This window comes from Ornithorhynchus anatinus, chromosome 7 (assembly GCF_004115215.2).
Source record: "Ornithorhynchus anatinus isolate Pmale09 chromosome 7, mOrnAna1.pri.v4, whole genome shotgun sequence".
NCBI lineage: Eukaryota > Metazoa > Chordata > Mammalia > Monotremata > Ornithorhynchidae > Ornithorhynchus > Ornithorhynchus anatinus.
Genome location: NC_041734.1, coordinates 77,433,891 through 77,456,555, shown reverse-complemented (window position 1 = coordinate 77,456,555; position 22,665 = coordinate 77,433,891). Strand labels below are relative to the sequence as shown.

The window sequence follows — 22,665 nt, the reverse complement described above, 5'->3', positions numbered from 1 at the left end:
TGAAGAAGAGAGAATGAAGGACGGAGAGAGAGAATGAGGAAGCGAGGGAGAGAGAATGAGGGAGCGAGGGAGAGACAATGAGGTAGTGAGCGAAGCAAGGGAATGAATACGAGGGGATGAGAATGAAAGGGCGAGGGAGAGTGAATGAGGAAGAGAGAATAAGAGAATGAGGAAATGAGGAAGAGAGAATAAGAGAGCAAAAGAAGCAAGGGAGCGAGAATGAGGGGGCGAGGGAGGGAGGAGAGAGCGAGGTAGAGAGAATGAGGGAATGAAAGAGAGAGGATGACAGAGCAAGGGAGAGAGAATGAGGAAGTGAGGAAGAGAGAATGAGGGAGCAAGAGAAGCAAGGAAGCAAATATGAGGGGGTGGGAATGAGGGCAAGGGAGAGAGAATGAGAGAGCGATGGAGTGAGAATGAGGGAGCGAGGAAGAGAGAATGAGAGAGCAAGAGAAGCAAGGGAACAAGAACGAGGGGACGATAATGAGATGGAGAGAATGAGGGGTCGAGGTAGCGAGAATGAGAGTGAGGGAGAGAGAATGAGAAAGCAAGGAAGAGAGAATGTACAAGAATAAGTGACAGAGAAGGAAAGAGTGAGGGAGCAAGAATGAGCCAGAGAGAGCAAGATAGAGTGAGCGAGGGGGAGAGAATGAGGGAACGGGAGAAGCAAGGGAAAGACAATGAGGGAGACAGAATGAAGGAGCGAGGGAGAGAGAGAGAGAATGCCGGAGCGAGGAAGACAGAATGAGTAAGAGAGAATTAGTAACAGTGAGCGAGAGAATGAGAGGGAAATAATGAGGGAGTGAGGAAGCAAAAATGAGTGAGAATGAGCAAGAGAGACCGAGCGAGAGAACGAGGGAGGAATTTAAAAATTTCCATAAATCACAATTAAGATGATTCCAAGTTTCTTCTGGTTCCCACCCTAATAATTGTGGCATTTGTTGTTAAGCATTTACTATGTGCCAAGGCCCTGTACTAAACGTTGGGGTCGACACAAGCTAATCAGGTTGGACACACCCTAACTTTCCGACCTAATGACCTCTCACAGTCCACACTCCACCCATGAATTTGCACCTCTCCTATTATTCCGATTTCACTGTTTGTAAATATTTTCATTTCTCTCCCCGCCTCATTAGGGTGTGAAACTGGGCTTGGGCTTCTGTGGTACTTTGCCCAGCGTTTACTATAGTGCATCGTGCTCAGCAGACATTCAATAAATACCACTGCTTCTACCTGGAGCGTCTTCCTTTAAGAGTAACCAAGAGGAAGAACTACTGTATCGGGAAGGGATGGTTGTCACTCCTCTCTATCCAACTGATCACTCGGTGGTATTTATTGAGTGCTTACTGTATAAAGAGCTCTGTATTAAGCATCTAACCAAATGAAAGGAGTAAGGTCATCATAGAGGGTTCTCAGCCCTTTAAGGTCATATTTAGGTTAGTAAGTGGGGTGGGAGAGTGGGAGAAGGGTGGTGGAGGGACACAAAATAGTGGCCAAGGGGATCAGTCGCATGTGGAATAGGGCAGACGGCAAGAGAAAGGGGGGTGGGTGACCCCACAGTTCTATCTACATAGCCATTTCCCCAATCTGAAATTTTATAGTATTTGCGCACTATATGCCAAGCACTGTACTAAGCACTGGGAAAGACCCAAGGTCATCAGGTTGAACACAGTCCCTGTCCCATATGGGGCTCCCAATCTAAGTGGGAGGGAGAACAGGTACTGAATTCCCATTTTACAGATGAGGAAACTGAGGCGCGGGGAAGTGAAGTGACTTGCCCTAGGTCACACAGCGAGCAAGTGGAGGAGCTGGGATTAGAACCAGATCCTTCTGACTCCCAGGCCTGGGCTCTAGCCACTAGGCCAAGCCGCTTCTCTATTTTCCCTCCTCTTCCCTCTCATTGTGGTATCTATGAAGCGCCGACTCATGAGTCGAGGACTGTGCTACGCACAGAAGCAGTGTGGTCTAGTCGATAGAGCACGGTCCTGGGTTCTAATCCCGGCTCCGCCTCTTGTCTGTTCAGTGACCTTGGAGAAGTCATTTCACTTCTTTATGGCTCAGTTACCTCATCTCTAAAACGGGGATTAAGACTGTGAGCTCCATGTCGGACAGGGATGGCATCCGAACCCATTTCCTTGTATCCAGCCCAGCGCTTAGTACGGTGCCTGGCACATGGTAAACGCTTAACAAATGCCACATTTACCGCCCTCGCAGAAAAAGTCTGTCTCCCTCCACGATGGCAAAGATGGACCCACCTTGCTACAAGACGTCAGCAGCCTGGGAGACTTTGTGGCGACGGCGTTCTCTGGGCCACCGTCACCTTCTGGAGAGTCCTGCCGGCCGCTGTAATACAATCCAGGCTGGAAGTCTTCCGTGTCCACTAGGAAGAGGGAGAAATCCTGGCCGGCGGCGAAACTCCAGATGCGGTTTTCACCGCACACCTACGATCCGAGACAAAACGGTTTCTGTCCCACTAACCTTTGTGAATGTAGCCATCGAAAACCACAAATAGAGAAGTTGGTTAATTCTGATTATCGTTGCTGTATTTGTACAGGGCTTACTCTGTTTCCAGCACTGGGGTAGATACAAGTTACTCAGGATGGACACAGTTCCAGTCCCACACAAGGACTCAGAGTCCAAGTAGGGGAGAGAACAGGTGTAGAATCTCCATTTGACAGTCGAGGAAAATGAGGCACAGAGAAATTGTGACCTGCCCAAGGTCACACAGCAGATAAATGGCAGAGGCAGCATTAGAACACAGGTCCTCTGACTCCCAGGCTTGTGCTATTTCCACTAGGATGTGTTGTTTCCTGTTCAAATTCACAGCGTTATTCCAAATCCCCTTCCCACAGAAAACCTTCCTCCTCAGAGACCGATTAGAGAGACTCCAGACCTGCTCGGCCTAGGGCTCCCTTGATTCCTGAGAGAAGGAAATAGGGTCAGGGCTCTAACTTGGAATGGCAGCCCAGACTACGGGAAGGAATCCGGAGCTGGAAGTCTGGAAACGCAGGTTCTAGTCGCAGCTTTGCCACGGGCCAGTGCTTCCTCACCATCCAAATAATAATAATAATGTTGGTATTTGTTAAGCGCTTACACTGTTCTAAGCGCTGAGGTAGATACAAGGTCATCAGGTTGTCCCACGTAGGGCTCACAGTCTTCATCCCCATTTTCCAGATGAGGTAACTGAGGCACAGAGAAGTTCAGTGACTTGCCCAAGGATACACAGCTGACAAGTGGCAGAGCCGGGATTAGAACCCATGACCTCTGACTCCCAACCCCGGGCTCTTTCCACTGAGCCGAAACTGCCACCACACTGGGCCGAGCCCATCTCAACTCCTCTATCAGCCTCCTCGTCACCTCTCCACCTCCAGCCTCTCCCCTCCCCAACCCATACTTTTTTAAAAAATGGTATTGGTTAAGCTCTATGTGCCAGGCACTGTTCTAAACGCTGGGTTAGAAAGAAACTAATCGATTTGGACCCAGTCCCGTCCCACACGGGGCTTAAGGTCTTAATCCCCATTTTCCAGATGAAGTAACTGAGGCATAGAGAAGTGAAGTGATTGCCCAAGGTCTCATAGCAGACAAGTGGCAGATCCGGAATTAGAAGCTAGGTCCTGCTGATACTCAGGACCATGCTCTATCCACTTGGCCATGGCTGCTTCCTTCTGCTGCCTGGATCATTTTACCTGTATATAGCTTCATCACCCTATTTATTTTGTTTATTTTGTTTAATGAGATGTACATCACCCTGATTCTATTTATTTGCCATTGTTTTTATGAGATGTTCTTCCCCTTGACTCTATTTTTTGCCGTTGTTCTCGTCTGTGCGTCTCCCCCCGATTAGACCGTAAGCCCGTCAAAGGGCAGGGACTGTCTCTATATGTTGCCGACTTGTACATTCCAAGCGCTTAGTACAGTGCTCTGCACATAGTAAGCGCTCAATAAATACTACTGAATGAATGAATGAATGAATAAAACATTGTTTTACACGTCTACCCTTTCCTCAAAAAAAAACTTCAGTGGTTACCCATACTTCTCCACACCAAGGAAAAACTCCTGACCAGGGGCTTTTAGGCAATCGATCAGGTCTTTTTCTCTTTCCTACTTATTCTCGCTCCTCTTCCATTACACCCTAGCCCGTGCACTTGGTTTCTCTAAACCTAGTCACTGGGCCTGGCTCTCATCTTTCTCACCGTCAACCTCCTGCCTCGAGACTGAAAGCCCGCGGTGGACGGGGAATGGGTCTACCGACTTGTTTCTGTTTCTTAATGTCCGTGGTATTTGTTAAGCACTTACTATGTGCAAGGCACAGTATTAAGCGCCGGGGTAGGTACAAGCTTCTCAGGTTGAACACAGTTCACGTCCGACACGGGGCTCGCGGTCTTAATCCCCATTTTAGGGATGAAGGAACTGAGGCGCTGAGAAGTGCAGTGACGTCCAAAGGTCACACAACAAATAGGTGGCGGAGCCAGGATTAGAATCCAGGTCTGCTGACGGATCTTGAAATACCACCAGTATTTCTAGGGAATTTTCTAGGTCAGCACCGAAACAGCCTCCCCAAACTTGTCTTCGAAAACAAGCCTACGCTGTCTTGCTTTCTCCAATGGGATGGAGTTGAGTTTAGAGGGATGAGTTACTGGAGCTCTGAAAGGTTTGCACTTCCGCTTGGTAAATGGAGATTAAATAACAAATGAAACATAGAATCTGGTGCTGCAGAGTTGTGACTGGAATCTTAGTGCGGGTTTTCTTTTTGGGGGTGAGGTGTCCAAGTGGGGACGTCGCCCCTGTACTGGCATTTGAATCCTGGAAATCAAAGACCCCTTGCCGATTCGGCTTCACAGCGTCGTCTCCGAGGGTGTCCGGCCCCCGTCCCCGGCTCCAGTGATCCGAGGGCCCTTCCAGGAATTCAGTGCCCTCCTACTTTGATACGATCAGGGAGTTGGGGGTGGGGACTGGACGAGCTGTCCCAGCTGGCCCCTGGAAGATGTGTATGCCTGGCTGGACCCGGGCATGATTTGGAATGAAGATCCACGCCCCGCCTGGATCTACGAAGGCTTGACCCCTCAGTGGCCTCTCGGCGGCTGGCTTGTTCCCTAAACCCATCTCATTGCCGCAAGGAGCTCTGAACACATTCGACTCTGCCAAAGCTTTCCAATCAATCATTCAATCAATCCACGGGCTTGCCCACAGTTTATTTTTTTATGGTATTTGTTGAGGGCTTACTATGTGCCAGGCACTGCATTAAGTGCTGGGGTAGATATGAGATTATTAGGTTGGACTCAGCTCATGTCCCACATGAGGCTCACGGTCAATCCCCATTTTACAGATGAGGTAACTGAGGCACAGAGCAGTGAAGTGACTTGCCCAAGATCACAAGGCGTACCCGATTTGCTTGTATCCACCCAAGCCCTTAGAATAATGCCTGGCACATGGTAAGCACTTAAATACCATTATTATTATTATTATTAAGTGGAAGAGCTGGATGAGACCCAGGTCCTTCTGACTCCCAGTCCCTTTCTAGATCCACTAGGTCATGCTGTTCTTTGTGGGCAGGAAACACATCTACCAATTCTATTGTATTCTCTCAAATGTTTAGCACAGTGCTCTGCATATAGTAAGTACTTAATAAATACCAGTGATTGACTGCATCTGGGGGAATGTAATCCCGTGTTTTAGAAAATTTCTGTGAATGGTACCAGGACTCAGTTCCCATCAATAAGACAAAAAGGTTATTAAGGGTAATGACCTTCAAATGATTCTGATGGAGATTTTAGAGAGTTTATTACCCTATTTGTTTTGTTAACGAGGTGTATGGCTCCATGATTGTATTTATCTTGATGTCTTCTTTTGTTCTGTTTTGCTTTGCTATCTGTCTCCCCCGTTTAGACTGTGAGCCCATCATTGGGCAGGGATTGTCTCCATCTGTTGCCAAATGGTACATTCCAAGCGCTTAGTACAGTGCTCTGCACATAGTAAGCGCTCAATAAATACTACTGAATGAATGAACGAGAGGGATCCACTCCAGAGAGGTGGGGGGATTACTTCCCTGGGGTTAAAGAAAAGAGGAGGGGAAAGAGGGGGGGAGAGGGGAAAGGAAGGGGAACGGGGAGGGGATGGAGGGGGCGGGGAGGGAAAAGGAAGGGGGATAGGAGGGGAGAGGGCTCAGAGAGGTGGGGGGAGGGAGAGGGAGAGGAAGAAGAGGGGAGGCATGCAGACATCCATCAAAATACCTTTGCAAGACGAGGAACTGTGGTTGGAGAATCCGAGTGTCCCAGCTGCCCAAAGGTATTGCTTCCCCAGGAGAAGACCTGCCAGAAGTCACGGACACACAAGCTAGGAATTAAAATCGAACCTCAGGCCGCTTTCCTTTAGCACGTGGAGAGAGTGCACCGCCATCACAGGAGAAGGGGTTGGCACTGCTAACCACAAACGTCGGGGGACAAGGAAACCGTTATCGAAGGGCTCGGCCCAGCAGTGAAATCTCCCTATCCTGAGGAGCTTTGCATAAATATTTTCTGCCTGCCTCCCTTCATTAGACTGTCAGCCCCTTCGGGGAAGGGAATGAGATTTTTCCTTCTGCTGTACTCTCCCAACAGAATCTGTACTTACACCCATCCTCAACCCAAATATATGTTGTTTCCAACTGTGCATTCAATTTTTTAAATCTTTTATTTTATTTTAAATGATATTTGTTAAGCTCGCACTATGTGCCAGATTCTGAATTAAGCAATGGGGTAGATACAAGATAATCGGGTTGGACACAGTCCATGACCCACATGGGGCTCACAGTCAATCAGTAAATCGTATTTATTGAGCACTTCCTACGTGCAGAGCACTGTATTAAGCATTTGGGAGAGTACAATATAGCAATGTAACAGACATAGTCCCTGCCCACAAAAATCTTACAGTCTAGAAGGGGAGACAGACATTAATATCAATAAATTACAGATATGTACATAAGTGCCGTGGGGGTGGGAGGCAGAGATGAATGAAGGGAGCAAGCCAGGGTGACGCAGAAGGGAATGGGAGAAGAGAGGAGGGCTTAGTCTGGGAGGGCCTCTTGGAAGAGACGTGCCTTCAAAAAGGTTTTGAAGTTGGGGAGAGGAATCGTCTGTCGGATTTGAGGAGGGAGGGCATGCCAGGCCGCGGGCAGTCTTAAACCCCGTTTTACAGATGAGGGAACTGAGGTACAGAGAAGTGACTTGCCCGTGGTCTCACGGCAGACAAGTGACAGAGCCGGGATGAGATACATTGCCTAGTAATCGGCAGGCCCTCAATAAGTACTATTGATTGATCTTTAAGAACCAATGAAAAGAGTCTTATTTAGATTTGGCAGGAATCTGGGGCAGGCAGTTAGGGGGTGGAGGGGTGTGGTGTGTTGGAGAACTAGGCCCAGTGTCCCGAGGAAGTCTTCGGGCTCGCCTCAAGTGTTTGGGAGAAGAGCTGTGCCAGGGAGGCATGGCCAGGGGCAGCACAAGATGGAGGCAGCTGCAGGTCTGGGCCCCGGGGAGAGGGCAGGCCCCTTAGGAGGCCTGGGGGGCAGAGGGAGGGGGTAGAAACACGCTCAACACCCCCCCACGCACCCCTGACCTCACATTCAAAGCAGGAACCCGGAATCACCCACAATCCCAGTTCTCCCCCCAAATCAAATTCTCATCCTCTGTATTGTAAACTTGTTTTTGGCAGGGAACGTGTTTACCAATCTGTTATATTGTCCTCTCCCAAGTGCTTAGTACAGTACTCTGCCCACAGTAAGCACTCAATAAATGAGAAGCAGCAGGGCTCAGTGGAAAGAGTACGGGCTTGGGAGTCAGAAACCATGGGCTCAAATCCCGGCTCCGCCACTTGTGTGATTTTGGGCAAGTCACTTCACTTCTCTGTGCCTCAGTTTCCTCATCTGTAAAATGGGGATTAAGACTGTGAGCCCCACATGGGACAACCTGATCACCTTGTATTCCCCCCAGTGCTTAGAACAGTGCTTTGCACATAGTGAGCACTGAACAAATACCATTATTATTAATGTCATTATTATTAAATACGACTGATTGATTGACCCCCTGAGCTCCTTCGAAACCCTCCTAAAATCCCACCTCCTTCAAAAAAATCCTTCCTTGATGAATTCCCAACATCCCAGCCCCTCGAGTCTTCGGTAAACCCTTTGCTAGTCTTTACAGCTTGTTTATACATCCTTTCCACATTCCTTTATCCAAATGAACATTCAATTATTTACCATCATGATTATCTGTGAACATTTTTAGGTCAGCTCCTTCATCACAGTGCAATCTCCTTGTGCGCTGGGAATGTGTGCCTTTTTTATGGTATTTGTTAAGCGCTTACTGTGTGCCGGGTGCTGTACTAAGCGCTGGGAGAGATACAAGCTAATCAGGTTAGACACGATTCATCTCGCAAAGAGCTGACAGTCTTCATCCCCATTTTACAAATGAGGTAACTGAGGCCCAGAGAATAATAATGTTGGTATTTGTTAAGCGCTTACTATGTGCTGAGCACTGTTCTAAGCGCTGGGGTAGACACAGGGGAATCAGGTTGTCCCACGTGGGGCTCACAGTCTTCATCCCCATTTTACAGATGAGGGAACTGAGGCCCAGAGAAGTTAAGTGACTCGCCCACGGTCACACAGCCGACAAGTGGCAGAGCTGGGATTCGAACTCATGAGCCCTGACTCCAAAGCCCGTGCTCTTTCCACTGAGCCACGCTGCTTCTCCAAGTGATGTGAGTTGCCTGAAGTCACACAGCAGATAAGTGGAGGAGCTGGGATTAGAACCCAGGTCCTCTGAATCCCAGGCCCTTGCTCTTTCCACTACATCATGCTGCCTCTTGGTTCTGTTCTCCCAAAGTTCTTAGGATTCATTCAATAGTATTTATTGAGCGCTTACTGTGTGCAGAGCACTGTACTAAGCGCTTGAAATGTCCAATTCGGCAACAGATAGAGACCATCCCTACCCAACAACGGGCTCACAGTCTAACGCACCCAGTGGGAGCTCGATATATATAAATACTTCTGTGTCATCCGTGTAATTGGATCTGTGACCCTTGAACATTTGATATTCACCTCACTCCCTGCCCCACAGCACTTACGTTCAGATATGGGTCATATATAAATTATATAATTATATTTATGTATGTCCCTCCCTCTCCTCTAGACTGTAAGTTCACTGTGGGCAGGGAATTTGTCTACCAACTCTTGTATTCTACTCTCTCAAGCGCTTAGTACAGTGCTCTGCACAGTTAGAGCTCAATAAAAACCACCGCTTGAATGTTACTTCCAGGCCTAGGACTGGTTAAGGAAAACATTCCCTGAATCATGCCCTCAGTCAGTCAGTCAGTCAATTGTATATATCGAGTAATTACGGTTTGCAGAGCGCTGTTCTAAGCGCTTAGGAGAGTGTAAAATAATAATAATGTTGGTATTTGTTAAGCGCTTACTACGTGCAGAGCACCGTTCTCAGCGCTGGGGGCGATACAGGGGAATGAGGTTGTCCCACGTGAGGCTCACAGTCTTCATCTCCATTTTACAGATGAGGGAACTGAGGCACAGAGAAGTGAAGTGACTTGCCCACAGTCACACAGCTGACAAGGGGCAGAGTCGGGATGATAAACGGACATATTCTCTGCCCACAACGAGCTTACAGTCCTGAGGGGGAGACAGACATTAACTCCTAGGTTCTCACATCAAAATGATCTTCACGAGGAAACTGAAGGAAATGAGCATAATCCTTCAAGAGGCAGGTCTGTTAAGTCTGTACTTGATCTGATATTGCTCTTATTTCTCCCCGAAAAGCGAAGAGGGTCCCAGGCTTGCCCGCCTGCTCGGGAGTCCAGAGATGGATCGTTCATTCATTCATTCAATAGTATTTATTGAGCGCTTACTATGTGCAGAGCACTATACTAAGCGCTTGGAATGTACAAATCGGTAACAGAGACAGTCCCTGTCCTTTGACGGGTTTACAGTCTAATCGGGGGAGACGGACAGACAAGAACAGTAGCAATAAATAGAATCAAGGGGATGAACATCTCATTAAAACAATAGCAAATAAAAAGAATCAAGGCGATGAACATTTCATTAACAGTCAGCGAGCCGCGGTTGGCTCATACCTGGGATTTGGCTGTGAGGGCCAGGGAATGGTGGTCCCCGGCGGCCAGGTGGATGACTTCTTTACCATCGAGGCATTTTACACACAGGGGCTGAAGCCTGGAAAACAACAGGAGGGGAAAAGCAGATCAGGATGAAAGGAATGAGAGGGATAAGACTCTATGCTCATTACGGGTAGGAAACGTGTCTGCTAATTCTGCTGTATCGTCCTCTCCCAAGTGCTTAGTACTATGCTGTGTATTCATTCATTCAATAGTATTTATTGAGCGCTTATTATGTGCAGAGCACTGTACCGAGCGCTTGGAATGTACAAGTGGGCAACAGATACAGTCCCTGCCCTTTGACGGGCGCACAGTCTAATCGGGGGAGACGGGCAGACAAGAACATTGGCAATAAATAGAGTCAAGGGGAAGAACATCTCATAAAAACAGTGGCAACTAAATAGAATCAGGGTGATTTACATCTCATTAAACAAAATAAACAAAATAAATAGGGCGATGAAGATATATACGGTCGAGCGGACGAGTACAGTGCTGAGGGGGTGGGACGGGAGAGGGGGAGGAGGAGAGGGAAAGGGTACATAGTAACCGCTCAATAAAGGGAAGCCGTGTGGCCTAGTGGAAAGAGCACGGGCCTGGGAGTCAAAGGACCTGTGTTCTAATCCTGGCTCTGCCAATTGTCTCCTGAGTGACCTTAGGCAAATCAGTTCACTTCTCTGTGCCTCAGTTGCCTCAACTGTAAAATGAGGATTAAGACTGTGAGCCTTATGTGGGACAGGGACTGTGACCAACCCAATTATCCTGCATCACACCGTAAGTGCTTAAGAAATACCACAATTATTATCAGTATAATTGTTAAGCGATTACTATGTGCAAAGCACTGTTCTAAGCGTTGGAGGGGGATCAGGTTGTCCCACGAGGGGTTCAGTCTTAATCCCCATTTTGCAGATGGGGGAACTGAGGCACAGAGAAGTTAAGTGACTTGCCCAAAATCAAACAGCCGACAAGTGGCCGAGCCGGGATTAGAACCCATGACCTTCTGACTCCCAGGCCTACGCTCTATCCATGCTGCATACCACTGATTGATTGATAGGACTGGGGGCAAGGAGGGTTAAGCGGGAAAGGCTTCCTGGAGGAGGAGGTTTCCAAAAGGCCATACTAAGCATCGGGGGAGAGCACAATCAAGATGCAAGCCCTGTAAACCGAGTCCGTGGAAACGGAGGCTTCTGTGATGTTCATTCAATCCCATTTGTTGAGCGCTTACCGTTTGCCGAGCGCCAGGCTGAGCGGTTGAGAGAGGACAACAGAACAACGTGGCAGACACATTCCCTGCCCACAGCGGAGCTGACCGCGAGGGAGGGGGGTCCCACCGGAGCAGCCGGGAGGGAGTAAGAACCAGGGAAATTCGGGACCGCTTACCTGGGCAGGACATCCCCGTGCCCCAGCTGGCCTTCCTTCCCCTTCCCCCAGCTCCACACCTCCGTCCTCAGCGACGGGAGCAGCGCGTCCGCTTCGCCGCTGTACGTCGGGGTCAGCACCACCGTCCGCGGCTTGGCCCGCGCCGCCTTCCTCAAGAGCCTGGGGGAGACTGGCGGGGGGCGGGGGGGGTCACACAAAGAGGGCAGACACGTCAGTCTGACCGCCTGCTGCCAGAACCCCATCCAGAACCCCATCCAACAGCCGGTCGGTCGTATTTTCTGAGCGCTTACTCTGCGCAAAGCCCTAAGCGCTTGGGAGGGGACGATACAACAATAGACAGACACATGAGCGCTTCCCGTGATGCAAGATCTGCTTCACCCAAGACACCAACAGGGGCCCTTTAGAGCAGAACGTTAAAGGTCGGGCAACCGACCAAGGTGGCTATGTCTGCGTTCCAAGGGATCCCAGTTTGAGAGGCTGTCGGAGACCTTCCTCCTGTCTCCCCCTTCTATGGGATAAGAAGGGATCTGTACGGGATCTTACAGAGAAGCAGCGGGGCTCAGTGGGAAGAGCCCGGGCTTGGGAGTCAGAGGTCATGGGTTCTAATCCCGGGCTCTGCCACTTAGCTGACTCTGGGCAAGTCACTTCACTTCTCTGTGCCTCAGTTCCCTCATCTGGAAAATGGGGATTAAGACTGTGAGCCCCACGTGGGATAACCTGATCGCCTTGTATTCCCCCTAGCGCTTAGAACGGTGCTTTGCACATAGTGAGCGCTTAACAAATGCCATCATTATTATTATTATAAGAGCACTGGTGAGGGGAAGTCACGGGAGACCAGGGCGCCATCTTTTCTTTAATTATATGCCTGTGGAGAGCGGCCACGTTAGCCAAGCATGAGGGAAAAAGCAAGTGGGGCATCTGTCCTTCAGTTCTGGCCAAAACCCCACCCCTTATATATCTACAATTTGTCTATTTATTTATATTAATGTCAGTCCCCCCTCTAGACCGGGAGCTCCTTTGGGCATGGAATTTGTCTGTTTCTTATTATATCGTACTCTCAACTCCTTGTGGGCAGGAAACAGGTCAACCAATTCTGTCATATTGTACTCTCCCAAGCGATTATTACAGTGCTCTACACACGGTAAGTGCTCACTACTGGATAGAGCACAGGTTTGGGAGACAGAAGGACCTGAGTTCTAATCCCGGCTCCACCACCTGCCTGCTGTATGACCTCGGGCAAGTCACTTCACTCCTCTGGGTCTCAGTTCCCTTAACTGTAAAATGGGGATTGACTTTGAGCCCCAGGTAGGACAGGGACTGTGGCCAGTCTGATAAGCTTGTATCTATTCCAGTGCTCAATACTGTGCCTGCCCCATAAGTGCTTAATACCTTAAGAAATTGATAATTAAATTAATTATGGTATTTATTAAGTGCTATGGGCCAGACACTGTACTAAGCACTGGGGTGGATACAAGCAAATCGGTTAGACCCAATCCCTGTCCCCCGTGGGACTCACGCTCTCCATCCCTATTTTATAGAGGCACAGAGAAGTGAAGTGACTTGCCCAGGGTCACAAAGCAGACAAGTGGCACAGCCAGGATTAGAACCCATGACCTTCTGACTCCCAGGCCTGTGCTCTATCCACTACACCACGCTCCTTCTCATATTATAATAATTTCGGTACTAGTTAAGGACCTTCTGTGTGCCAAGCACTGTTCAAAGCGCTGGAAAGATACAAGCTAATCAGGTTGGACTCTGTCCCTATTGCACATGGGGCTCACAGTCTTCACCCCCATTTTATGAAAAGCAGCAGGGCCTAGTAGCTGGAACACTGGCCTGGGAGTCAGAAGGTCATGGGCTCTAATCCCGGCTCTGCCGCTTTTCTGCTGCCTGACCTTGGGCAAGTCGCTTCGCTTCTCTGAGCCTCAGTTCCCTCATCTGTGAAATGGGGATTAAGACTGCGAGCCCCACATGGGGCAGGGACTGTATCCAACTTTGCTCATATCCACCCCAGCGCTAAGTACTGTGCCTGGCACACAGTAAGCGCTTACCAAATACCCTCATTATTATTTACAGGTGAGGGAACTGAGGCCCAGAGAAGTGACTTTCCCAACGTCACCCAGCAGACACACGGCAGCGCTGGAATCGGAACAGAGGTTTGTTCATTCAGTTCTCTCTCTTCCTCTCCCGCTCTCTCTTCCCCTCAGCCCTCACCGATGGATGACCCGGTCCCCACCTCACCTTGGGAGAGCAACCCGGGCAGGGAAAGCCTCCGACTGCTGCCCTCGGCTTCCTCCTCTCTGATGTCCACGAGGCTGGAGCTCTTCTTGCCCTGCAGCGATTCCAGTTTGACCTGCTCCTCCCGGCAGTCTCTCGGCCCCTCGGGGCCCGACGGCGAGCCCGCCTCGCCGGAAAAGTTCATCACCTTCCTGAGCGACAGCGCGCCGGCTTCGTAGGTGGCGGCGATGTGGACCCCCACGGCCGAGGCGCAGGAGACCACCAAGCTGTTTAGGGCGGACGAGCCCAGCGTCGGGGGGCTGGGGAGGCAGGGGCTCGCTTCTTCCATAAGAGGTTGAAACTAGAACGAGAAATCCAACTTTAAAGGATCCCGTTGACCCCTCCTACATCATCTAGCTGCTCTCCTACTACAACCCTGCCCGCACTCTTCGATGCCAACCAATTCACCTTACTTCCGTATCGTCAATCTCACCACCGATCTCTTGCCCATGTCCAGGCTATGGCCTGGAATTCCCTCCCTCCCCACTCACATCTCCTCCAAGAGGTCTTCCCTGACTAAGCCCTCCTTTCCTCTTCTCCCACTCCCTTCTGCGTGGCCCCGATTTTCTCCCTTTATTCACCCTTCCCTCAGCCCCACGTTACTTACGTCCACATCTGCAATCTATTTATTTGTATTAATGCTGTCTCCCCCTCTGGACTCTAAGCTCATTGTGGGCAGGGAATATGTCTACCAACTTTGTTATACTGTACTCTCCCAAGCGCTCTACATCTTGTGTCAAGCACTGTTCTAAGCTTTGGGGTAGAAACAAGCTAATCAGGTTGGACACGGTCCCTGTCCCACAAGGCGCTCACAGTCTCAATCCCCATTTTACAGCTGAGGTCACTGAGGCCCGGAGAAGTTAAGTGACTTGCCCAAGGTCACACAGCAGACCAGCGGTGGAGCTGGGATGAGAACCCATGACCTTCTGACATCCAGGCCCGGGCTCTAATTGCTACACCACGCTGCTTAATAGAGACTTGCATAGGGTGAGCACATTTTTAAAAAGTAGGCCAGACATCAGACCCAGAGTTCAAGTCCTCTTGCTGCCTACTGCAGTGTGATTATTATTTTTTTTTAATTAGTGGGTGGTTAGCTTAGCTGAACAATAACAAATGATTACCTTTGCTCCTTCCAGGAAGGGTAACTGGGATGGGTTAATAATTATTTACTTGCAAAAAATACAAGCAAGTGAACTCCACAGGATGCTAGGATGTTTTTTTTCTGGGCTTCTTTGAAAAGCTTGGCTTAGAGTACATATGTGTTACTATTTATATTTTCACACAATATAAGGGCAGGGATTGTCTTTCTTTATTGTTGTATTGTACTTTCCAAGCGCTTAGTACAGGGCTCTGCACCCATTAAGCACTCAATAAATATGATTGTATGAATGAACAAATTACTCCACAGCCTGCCAGATGTGACTCATTATACTGCTGGATGAAAATAAAAGTCACAGAACTCCACCAGATAGGACTTTGGGTATAGCAGAATAGATTAACCCTGAAAGATTCAATTTCTCTTTCATTCATTTGTATTTATTGAGTGTTTACTGAGTACAGAGCACTGTACTAAGCGCTTGGAAAGTACAAATCAGAAACAAAGAGAGACAATCCCGGCCCACAATGGGCTTACAGTCTAGAAGTGGGGAGACAGACTTCAAAACAAGTAAACAGGCATGAATAGAATCAATATAAACTGAATTATATATATATATATTCATATATATATACACATCAAAACAAGTAAACAGGCATTAATATATATTACTAGAATTACAGATATGTGTATATATATATATATATCCAAGTGCTGTGGGGCGGGCAGGGGACATGAGGAAAAGGGAGGCTTAGTCTTTCCCTGCGAGTTTCTATGGGACAATCCATCAACCCAGTGCTATGTATTGAGCACTTACTAATAATAATAATAATTGTGGTGTTTGTTAAGCGCTTACTATTTGCCAGGCACTGTTCTAAGCGCTGGGGTGGATACAAGCAAATCAGGTTGGACACAGTCCCTTTCCCATGAGGGGCTCACAGTCTCAATCCCCGTATTACAGCTGACGTAACTTAGGCAAAGATAATTTAAGTGTCTTGCCCACGGCCACACAGCAATGAAGTGGCGGAGCCAGAATTATTCATTCATTCAATAGTATTTAATGAGCGCTTACTAAGTGCAGAGCACTGTACTAAGCGCTTGGAATGTACAAATCGGTAACAGATAGAGACAGTCCCTGCCCTTTGACGGGCGCACGGTCTAATCGGGGGAGACGGACAGACAAGAACAATGGCAATAAATAGAATCAAGGGCAATAGAACCCATGATCTTCTGACTCCCAGGCCCACGCTCTATCCACTTTGCGAGACTGTGTCCAGAGCATTGTACAGAGCACACCTGCTTCTTTTCAAACTGACCGACTTTCAGTGCTCTTTTTTGGACTTCCTGGAAACGTTCTAGAGCTCGAAGTTTAATCCGGGGAATGAGGAGGCGGGAGGTAATTAGGCAGAGGCAAAGTCACAGCCCGATTTGGGTGCCAGCATCGCAGGGCCCCTCCAGGTCCTCTTGGTTAACAGACTTGCTACCCTTAATTTGATCTTCTGTGTCACTTTGAATTTATATTAGTTCATTGTCTGTCTCCCCCGATTAGACTGTGCGCCCGTCAAAGGGCAGGGACTGTCTCTATCTGCTACCGATTTGTACATTCCAAGCGCTTAGTACAGTGCTCTGCACATAGTAAGCGCTCAATAAATACTATCGAATGAATGAATGAATATTGTGTGTCGCCCGAGACCACGCCTAACTCTCACCTGTGTATTCTCCCAGTTTTTAGTACAGTATTCTGCCCACAATAAACAGCTCAGGCTATCTCTACGACTTCCACTCCCCCTGAGAAGCAGCGTGGCCTAGTTGAAAGTCGGCCTAGTTGCTCCTCTTTGTCCCTCCATCTCCTCTATTTCACCGTCGACCTCTTGCCCACGTCCTGCCGCTGGCCTGGAACGCCCTCCCTCCTCATATCTGACGGACAGTGACTCTCCTCACATTCAGAGTCTTAGCGAAGGCCCATCTCCTCCAAGAAGACTTCCCTGACTAAGCCCTCTTAGCCTTTTCTTCAACTCCCTTCTGCATCGCCCTGACTTATTCGTGCCCCCTCCCGACCCTACGGCACTCATGTCCATATCTGTAATTTATTCATTTACATTAACGTCCGTCTCCGCCTCTAGACTGTAAGCTCGTTGTGGGCAGGGAATGTAGCTGTTATATTGTTATAGTGTGCTTTCCCAAGTGCTCAGTACAGTGCTCCGCACACAGTAAGCACTCAGTAAATGTGGCTTAGTGGAAAGAGTCCGGGTTTGGGAGTCAAAGGTTGTGAGTTCTAGTCCCAGCTCTGCCAGTTGTCTGCTGTGTGACCTTGGGCGAGTCACTTCACTTCTCTGTGCCTCAGTTACCTCATCAGGAAAATGGGGATTAAGTTCTGTGAGTCCCACGTGGGACAACCTGACTACCTTGTATCTACTCCAGAGCTTAGAACAGTACTTGACATATAGTAAGCACTTAATAAATACCAACATTATTATTAAATATGAATGACATTGAAAGAATCTGGGCCTGGGAGTCAGAGGACCTGGGTTCTAATCCTGGCTCCGCCACTTACCTGCTGTGTAACCTTAGGCAAGTCACTTCACTTCTCTGTGCCTCGGCTCCCTCATCTGCAAAATGGGGATTCAATATGTGTTCTCTTCCTACTTGGCTGTGATCCCCATGTGAAACCTGATTTTCCTATATCTACCCCAGGGCTTAGTACAGTGCCTGGCACATAGTAAGCGCTCATCAAATACCACTATTATTGCACTACTACAGTGTGTCTCAGACTGAGTTCCCTTAATGTCAAATTGCTTTCCAAAGAAACTCTACTGACGAGAGAATGACATCGTTCCTTTTGACAGAGGGCCCCAAATCTAGACATGGAACTGGTGTTTCCTGAGGAGCTGCACTGGGAAGGAAGGAGAGGGGAAAAAATAAATAAATTCTTATCTCTAAGGGATCTGTGTCACCCATTCCAGACCAGGGATCAAATTCAAAGGACAAGCGAGGGCTGAATCCTCCAAACGCTTATTAATCCATGCCACGGGGTGATACATACACCAACCTCCCCCAATACACTCTCTAAATCAGGATATTTCTTCAAGAAAAACCAATACAGGAATAGGCTCTCACTCTTGAAAGCCAAAGCTGGTTCCGATTACCAGGAAACTGTTTCGGAATGGCAGCTCTGAAGGAAAAAAAAAAATCCGGCTATTTTCACTGTTCTGATGCACCCATAAGGGACACCTTTCTGGGCAAAATTCCCTTTAAGCTTCAAAATGAAAGGCACCCAAAAGTTGCCATTTCTGTCCAAAGTCGCCAGGATTTGGATTGAGTATCGTGACTACAACTCTGGCTGATGCAGCGTCTGAAGTAGTTTTCAAAATATACTAAGTATGGTATTTCGCACTTCCTCAATATCTTGGAATTTCACTGAGCTTTTCCTCTAGTTGGTCTGTTTTCTCCTGCCTGTTTTCTTAGAGAGCTCGCTAAGTTCCTGGCCATAACTGATGAGAAATAACGGACACCCACCAACTCTGCTCCCCTAACATCAACCTGCTCAATGCACTTCCATCTCATCTGTCTTGCCACCGACTGCTCGCCCACGTCCTCCCTCTGACCTGGAGCTCCCTCCCCCTTCACGCCCGACAGACGGTCACTCTCCCCACCTTCAAAGCCTTACGAAAAGCACATCTCCTCCAAGAGGTCTTCCCTGATTAAGCCCTCATTTCCTCTTCTTCCTCTTCCTTCTGGGTCACCCGAGCACTAGGAGTTGCACCCCTTAGTCACCCCTTCCTCAGCCCCACAGCACTCGAGTTCATATCTGTAATTTATTCATTTCAACCTCTCTCTCTCCGCCTCCAGACTGTAAGCTGCTCATGGGCAGAGAACGTATCTACAAAGTGTCTTATATTGCACGCTCCCAAGTGCTTAGTACAGTGCTTACACACAGTAAGGGCTTAATAAATACGACCGATTGTTGGATAAACCCAGACCTAAAGAACCTTTATACACGGGCAGTCAAGTGGAAGAGTCCAACAGAGTTGACACTCTTATCTTTGATGTCTCTCTCCCCTCTTCTAGACTGTGACCCCGTTGTGGGCAGGGATTGTCTCTCTCTGTTGCCAAATTGTACTTCCTGAGTACTTAGTACAGTGCTCTGCACGCAGTAACCGCTCAATAAATACGACTGAATGAATGAATGATGGACAGGATCCCTATCCTGTAGGAGCTTGAAGTCATTAAGCGGGGGAAATGAGGGCAGAAGGTAGCTAAATCCCAATAACCAAAGATAAAGAAGGAAAAACGTGTCGGAGGAGATGGACTCCTTCTGAGTAAATTCCTCTGAACAACTCAAACTCACACCTGACAAAACTGTACACAGAAAAGGTGAATCCACAGACTGTCAGCTGGTCACGGTGAGGGATCGTGTCTACCACCTCTGTTGGACGGTTCTCGCCCAAGTGTGTAGTGCAGGGCTCTGTCACACTAAGCGCTCGATAAATACCATTGACTGATGGATTGAAACCCAGTTAATCCAGACTTATTCCACTGACAGTGCACTGTTTAAGGACAGGAATCTGAAATCTCAAAGCGAGGGGTCCCTGGCAAAGAGTTGCCTTTTGAAAGTTTCCCATGGGTAATTCCAGCAACCGGCTTCGCACCCGTGTCAACATGCTGCTTAGAGAGGCAGTGAGGCCTAGTGGATAGAGTCCGGGTCTGGGAGTCAGAGGGTTCTAATCCTGGCTCCACCATTTGTCTGCTGTGTGACCTTGAGCAAGTCACTTCCCTTCTCCGTGCCTCAGTTCCCTCACCTGTAAAACGGGGATTAAGAATACGAGCCCCATGAGGGCCGGAGACTGCATCCACCCCGATTAGCTCGTATCTACCCCGGTGCTCGGGCTTGGGAGTCAGGAGGACCTGGGTTCTAATCCCTCCTCCGCCACTTTGCTGTGGGACCTCAGGCAAGTCACTTTACTTCGCCGTGCCTCAGTTCTCTCATCTGTAAAGTCGGGATTAAGACCGTGAGCCTCATGTGGGATTAACTTTTATCTACCCCAGGGCTTAGAACGGTGCCTGGCGTAGACTAAGTGCTGAAAAAATAGCATAAAAATAAAGAACAGCAACAACAGCAACAACAAACGACCGGCACGTACCTGAGCCGGCTCCACGTTGGCTCTTCTCCCGGCATCCTCTCTTCCTGAGGGATCCGACGCCTTCCGCAGCCCCTCGTCGGTGTCTGTGGGCCCACCCCCGGCCCCGTCCGGCCCCTGGGCCCCGCTCGCCTCCGGCGGGCAGGGTTCGGCCTCCCCTCCCACACCCTGGGCCGGGCCGACGGGCCCTTCGGGAGCCACAGGCGCGTGGGCCCCCACTGGGCCCCTTCCCCGGCCCTGGCCCGGGGCCTCGGCCGGGCCTCCCCCGTCCGGGGGCCCCAGCGGGGGCTTGGGCCCGGTGCCGCCGTCCTCCTGGACGTCGGGGAGGACCACTCCCAGAGGGCAGCAGTGACTGTCCGATATGATGACGTGGTCTTCTTTGTCCGTCATGGTGATCAGGAGCTGGCTGCAGTGGCGGCATCTCTCGGGGAGCGGCTTCCGGTCGAGGGCGGGCGGGCACTGGACCAGGGCCAGGCTGTGGGAGAGCCCGCAGGCCACCTGCAGCACCACCCGCCCGGCCAGGTGCTCCACCTTCTGCGGCCTGGTCACCGGGAAGGAGGCCGTCAGGAGGCCCAGCTGGCAGCCCGTGCCCCAGGCCCAGATCTCCCGGCTGATGGACAGGGCCAGGGTGTGCTCCTCGCCGCAGGCCAGCTGCAGGACGCGCACGGGCAGCGGCGGGCCGGGCTCGGGGTCCTCCAGGGCCACGAGACTGGGCTCGGGCACGCGGGCCTGCTCGGCCACGGCGCACTGGCCCGCGCCGTTCTCCCCCCACATGTACACGGCGCCGGCCTCCGTGACGGCCCCGCTGTGGAAGCTGCCCGTGGCCACGGCCACCACGCGCTGCCCGACCAGGGCATGTTCTAGGACGGGGCCGCTCGGCCGCGGTCCCTCCGCCTCCGCCTCGAGCTTCCAGGGCAGCTGTCCGAAGCTGTACACTTCGCCGCCTGAAAGAGAGGAGGGACGGGGTGGCCCGGTGGATAGAGCCCTGGCCCCGGAGTCACAAGGACCTGGGTTCTCATCCCGGCTCCACCCATCTCCCTAGTTACCTTGGGCAAGTTGTGCCCCTTCTCTGGGCCTTACGTACCCCATCTATAAAATAGGGATTAAGACCAGGAGCCCCATGTGCAACAGGGACTGTGTCCGATCTGATTAACGTGTAATAATAATAATGATGGAATCTGTTAAGCGCTTACTATGTGCCAAGCACCCTTCTAAGCATTGGGGTAGATACAAGGTAATGAGGTTGTCCCATGGAGGGCTTACAGTCTTCATCCCCATTTTACAGATGAGGTAACTCAGGCCCGGAGAAGTGAGGTGGCTTGCCCAAGGTCACCCAGCTGACAGGTGGCGGGGCCGGGATTAGAACCCACGTCTTCTGACTCCCAGGTCTGGGCTCTTTCCACTAAGCCAAGCTGCTTCTCTATCTATCCCAGCGCTTAGAACGGTGCCTGGCATTTAGTAAGCGGTTAATAAATACCATTATAAAAAAAGGAGTGCCAGGGCTGGACACCGTCCCTGTAATAATAATTAATAATTATGGTATTTGTTAAGTGCTTACTGTGTGCCAAGCACTGGCAGGGAAGAGTCTTGCCGCTAGAAAATTCTCTTGAAAAATAAAAAGCAGGCGCCACCTCACCTCAGAGGCAGGCCAACGGGCAAGACCCTGACGGGAGTGATCACTGAGGTATCCGTTGACCACTTTGCTAGGGTTTGGCGCTTCGGGTCCCGGGTCGGGGGCTAACGACAAATCTCTACCCAGGGCTCACTTTGCGATGGAGGACAAGAGATTGGAAACTCACTGTGGGCAGGGAACGTGTCTGTTATTGTTCTACTGTACCCTCCCAAGCGCTTAGTACAGTACTCTGTACCCGGTAAGCGCTCAATAATTACGGCCGAATGACTAAATGGACGTTCCTTCTTCTTCCCTCAGAGTCGGTTTCTCCCTCAACATTCTCTCCCGAGCGCTCAGTGTTCAGTGTTTCTCCACCCAGGAGGCTCTCGCTAACGACCACGGATGAATATGGAGCGTTTTCCCGGTTTCGGAGTCCCCCTCCCCGGGCGGCCACGGGGGTCTCTCATGAGCGGCCGCCGGCCGTGAATACCTTCGGTCAGGAGGACGCCGTGACTGACGCCCAGGGCCGCTTGGAGGACGGTCTTCCCTCCCCAGCCCCGAAGCCTCTCTGGGGTCTCACGGCACGACCTCGCCGACCAAACGCGGACCAGGCCCCTCTCTCTGGCTCCTTCTGCCTCGGCTGAGCTGCGCGAGGGAAAAGACAAAGGTCAGACGGCGGGTCTTCTAATAATAACTGTGGCATTTATTCAGCCCTTACGTCGTGCCTGGCCACTGTCGGGTCAGGCACAGTCCCTGTCCCACGTGGGGCTCAAAGTCTTAATCCCCGTTTTACAGATGAGGGAACAGAGGCACGGAGAATGATATTTGTTAAGCTCTTACCGTGTACCAGGCACTGTCCTAAGTTCAGGAGTAGATACAAGCTAATTAGGTTGGACACAGTCCCTGACACACATGAGGCTCATGGCATTAATCTCCATTTTCAGGTGAGGAAACTGAGGCACAGAGAACGATATCTGTTAGGCACTGTGTGCCAGGCACTGTACCATGTGTTGAAA

General features: G+C 50.0%; 1 protein-coding gene across 4 annotated transcripts in view; it reads right to left on the bottom strand.

Annotated features, from left to right (window-relative positions):
- ALS2 (alsin Rho guanine nucleotide exchange factor ALS2) overlaps nucleotides 1-22,665 on the bottom strand; it is a 98,261-nt gene that overhangs the window by 43,890 nt on the left and 31,706 nt on the right. For all 4 annotated transcript variants that reach the window (XM_029068796.1, XM_029068797.2, XM_029068798.2 and 1 more), the window contains exons 3-9: nucleotides 22,140-22,294; nucleotides 20,041-20,981; nucleotides 13,768-14,104; nucleotides 11,527-11,695; nucleotides 10,111-10,207; nucleotides 6,228-6,305; nucleotides 2,253-2,438 (exon numbers count right to left, since the gene is read on the bottom strand). In XM_029068796.1, coding sequence (XP_028924629.1) covers nucleotides 2,253-2,438; nucleotides 6,228-6,305; nucleotides 10,111-10,207; nucleotides 11,527-11,695; nucleotides 13,768-14,104; nucleotides 20,041-20,981; nucleotides 22,140-22,294 — 1,963 coding nt within the window. The remainder of the gene's footprint in view (nucleotides 1-2,252; nucleotides 2,439-6,227; nucleotides 6,306-10,110; nucleotides 10,208-11,526; nucleotides 11,696-13,767; nucleotides 14,105-20,040; nucleotides 20,982-22,139; nucleotides 22,295-22,665) is intronic.